The 3,727-nt window shown below is 38.8% G+C and overlaps 1 protein-coding gene across 1 annotated transcript in view; it reads left to right on the top strand.

The window, feature by feature from the left end:
* LOC137992304 (uncharacterized) overlaps positions 1-3,727 on the top strand; it is a 22,297-nt gene extending 18,570 nt beyond the window's left edge. The window contains exons 8-9 of the mRNA XM_068837569.1: positions 1,653-1,784; positions 2,627-3,727. Of these exons, the coding sequence (XP_068693670.1) occupies positions 1,653-1,784; positions 2,627-2,815 (321 nt within the window). The 3' untranslated portion in view covers positions 2,816-3,727. The remainder of the gene's footprint in view (positions 1-1,652; positions 1,785-2,626) is intronic.

Consider the following 3,727-nt stretch of genomic DNA (forward strand, 5'->3'; position numbering starts at 1 on the left):
AGGAGCGCTTGGTATATATTTTTTCGTGTAGCCCCTTCACAGGGTTTTCGATACTCGCGGCTTTTCAAAGTACCGGATTTGATAATGAAAGTACTGGAAATGGTTATTTTCCGATGTAAGACCTACTGCAAGTGCCTTGGAGCGAACCCTCAGTCAAGGTGGCCTCGGTTCCCTATGAATGAAACTCTCACAAATGCTGTTTGTATTCTTGAGATTGGAGGAACAAAAAACGTATGAAATGCTAACAGATCGATTACAGTAAACACCTGCATATAAGAACAAGTGGATTAAGAACATCAGGCTGAAATTTGGCCAATAAAGCACCATATGAATAAGAACAAATTCAGCCTGATAAATAAAACATGTTCTTAATACAAAGGGAACGGGTTTTAGGATAAGGAAACAATACAGTACAGTGACTTATATCAAAGTACTATGGTGTTCAGGACCATTTCAAACTATAAAATCTATAGACCTTATTCATAAATGGTCACATTTATAATTCTTTTGTCCACGTGCAAATTAGCCTACCAAGCCTCATTTTAGAGCAAGAATTCTTTTCAATTCACTGTATGGTATCGAGGCTTGGTAGGCTAATTTGCACTTCGACAAAAGAACTATAAATTGACCGCCATTTATGAATAAGGTCTATTACAAAACAGAATTGCAAATTGTATGTTATTGAAACCTCTAGTAATATATAGTTTGAAGTATTTCTGAAACCAATTTTAAGAACATTTTAAGAACACTTCAGGCTGATTTCTCTCTAAGCACTCCTCAAATAAGAACTCGATCAGCCTTAAACCTGAAAAAAAGTGTTCTTATCTGCGCGGAGTGTTTACTGTATTTCGTTTGGTAAGCAAAATAAGGCAATGTGACTTCTTGTTAGTTTGAAGGGTTTATTGTGGTGATTGAATTGTGTTTCCTCAGCCAATGGCTTCCTGAGATATATACAAGTCCAAAAAGAAACAAAAAAGGAAAAAGGAAAAAAAACAGAAGCCACCAAATTTACAAATTTACATAGTATCAAAGTACCGGACGTGAAATGGTAAACAACCAACGTCCGGCCAGCGGCCTCAAACGAAAACCCTGCGGCCTTCATTACAATAATGCACTATTCAGACAACTTCATTCCTAGCAGAAAACGGGGACACCTGTCACATGAATCTAGTTGTTAATGGCCTGGCTTCCACGAGTTAGCTCAGTGGTAGAGCCGATGATATGAACTCATAATCGGAAGGCTGAAGGTACGAGGATCACTCGGATTTTTCCGAGCATTTCCGAGTCAACAACGAGAAAAGAGATACTTTTCTTCAGTCGTTTTTCACCATTTGCAACTGAGTCTCGTAAAACAAATACCAAAGCAATTACTTCGATCAATCACAGCAGGAGCAAACAGCGCGATGATCCAATCCAAATTCGTAGCAACTCCATGTAACTTGCTCAAAGCGGGGGAAAATGTTGCGATTGGTTTTGATGTTCCTTTTTATTGGTTGAAAAACTGGCCCGTGATTTTAAACTAATCGCTAAGCGTAGCAATTGCAATCGCGTAATTACTTACTATCGACAGTATGCTTTATACAGTTATACAATTATATAAATTACACAATTAAAGAAGAAAAGCTTCAATTTTCATTTTTCTGTCATACCAGGTGACTCGCTACCAAGACTGGCCAGGTCAGGCAACAGCTTATATGGTTGGAAGATTACGGATTATAGAGGCTAGAAAAATGGCATATGACACCTTGGGTAAAGAATTCAACCTTAAAGATTTCCATTACCAGGTAATGTTCATTTACAGTTGAGGTTTGAAGGAAAAGTTTAAAATCGCACAAAGTAAGATAAATTAGATGGTATGGTATCAAGTTTTAGCCGAGCCTCATTTAGTATTTTCATCGCGAGATTAATGGGCCCTTTGCAGGATAGTGATCACATGGTACAAAACCGCCATACTGGGACGCAAATTGCCCATTGGGACATCTAAAACAAAGAAAATTTAGATTAACTAGCCTTTGTTTTAGATGTCCCAGTGCGCAATTTGCGTCCCAGTATGGCGGATTTGTACCATGTGATCACTATCCTGCAAAGGGCCCATTGGTCGCTATCTTGATTCTTTTAAGCAGACTAAGGAAAAAGTTGGGAAAGAATGTAAATATCTAGCTTTCAAGGGAGGACTTCTAGTTTTTCCAAAAAAAAAAGTAACAATTAGTGTGGGTAATTTCATTATTTCAAAGTCTAACAAACGGGCGAGTGCAATAATTTTTGTAGTGCTTGCATGACTCGATAAATCATGCGATTTCTAGTTAATAATATATATGCAAAAGTTCTTTCCTCTTATCGTGCTTATTTCGTGTCATGGCTGAATAGCTCCGTGTACATAAACGTTTTTGGTTGAAAAAATTGCAACCTCGGTTGAAATACTAGCACTTTAGAAAAAAATTTCAGTACAGACCAACACATTTGGCAATCTCAACTGTACGCGGCAGGAATTTACAAGGGTAACCAAACAGTTTCACCAGGTGGACCTGTCCAGGGTTTCCGTGGGATATTTCGGCGCCCTTCATGTTTTCATTAATCAGTCCCATTCTTACCCTCTGTCTTGTCACTTCTCTTCTTATCCTGCCAGGTCCTTTCTCAAGGATCTTCGCCTCTTGATTTTCTTCAGGAACACATTCAGAAGTACGTCGAATGTGTTCAGAAACCCGACAAAGAAGGTTGCCCAGATCTCCTGAATCCTCCCAAAAAAGCAACGCATAAGGACGAGAAGACGAAAACGGGAATAATACAATTTGATGCTGACACATATTACGCTTAAGCCAACCAGGATAGAGGACCAATAGTGCGTAGAGCGCCAGATTCGATGTTCAGTATTGGAACATGTAGATGAAGACGTAACATTAAAAGTCAATACTGCATGTTTGTAATTTGGCATCAATCACTTGTGTTCAGAAATGCACGCCCAGTTGTGATATCCACCAAGAAGTGTCCAATTAAGTCCAAGCATTTGCTATCTGTTTCCAACAAAAAGTTAAGGTGCAAGGGTTCGCGCTCTTTTTTGATTTGGGTAAACGATGCTGTCCATCCTTGGTCAACCAGATGATCTGGTGACGTGATTTGGAGGATTGGGAAGAAAAATTTTAACTCCTTATCCCACAACCACGCGCGGCCTTAGGTGTTGTTTCCAAAATTTCCTGCAGTAGTTCCATCGCCAAAGCTCAACAAATCATTCCATGTCTTCCACATTTCCTGTTACTGAATGAACATTCAAGAAGAACCGACGAGATCTAACCTCGCCTTTGCCATGTTGAATTCGGAAATAACATGCAAGACCGCACGCGGTTGTGGAATACGGCCTTAAAATTAAGGATCATTTTGTTGCCTCAAGAGTACTCGCAATAGCCCACTTTCGGTGTATTAAAATTCAATCCTAAACAAAAGACATCATCTCGAGGCTCTGGGGAATAAACTCATACAAATCCTTATATTTATTCCCAGAGCCTCGAGATGATGCCTTTTGTTTAGGACTGAATTTTAATATACCGAAAGTGGTCTATTACTAGAACGTCTTAACTAAAAGGAAAATGATAAAGCGCTCAAACATGGGTTACTTGTCCATACATGTATTGTTTCTTCCCGCGAACAAATGATTGGAACGCTTTTCCTTAAGAAACTGTACTGTAAATTTTTATCTTGTCTTTAACAATAAACAAAATATCAGCAGTTACTT

Source organism: Montipora foliosa, chromosome 2 (genome assembly GCF_036669935.1).
Source record: "Montipora foliosa isolate CH-2021 chromosome 2, ASM3666993v2, whole genome shotgun sequence".
Lineage (NCBI taxonomy): Eukaryota > Metazoa > Cnidaria > Anthozoa > Scleractinia > Acroporidae > Montipora > Montipora foliosa.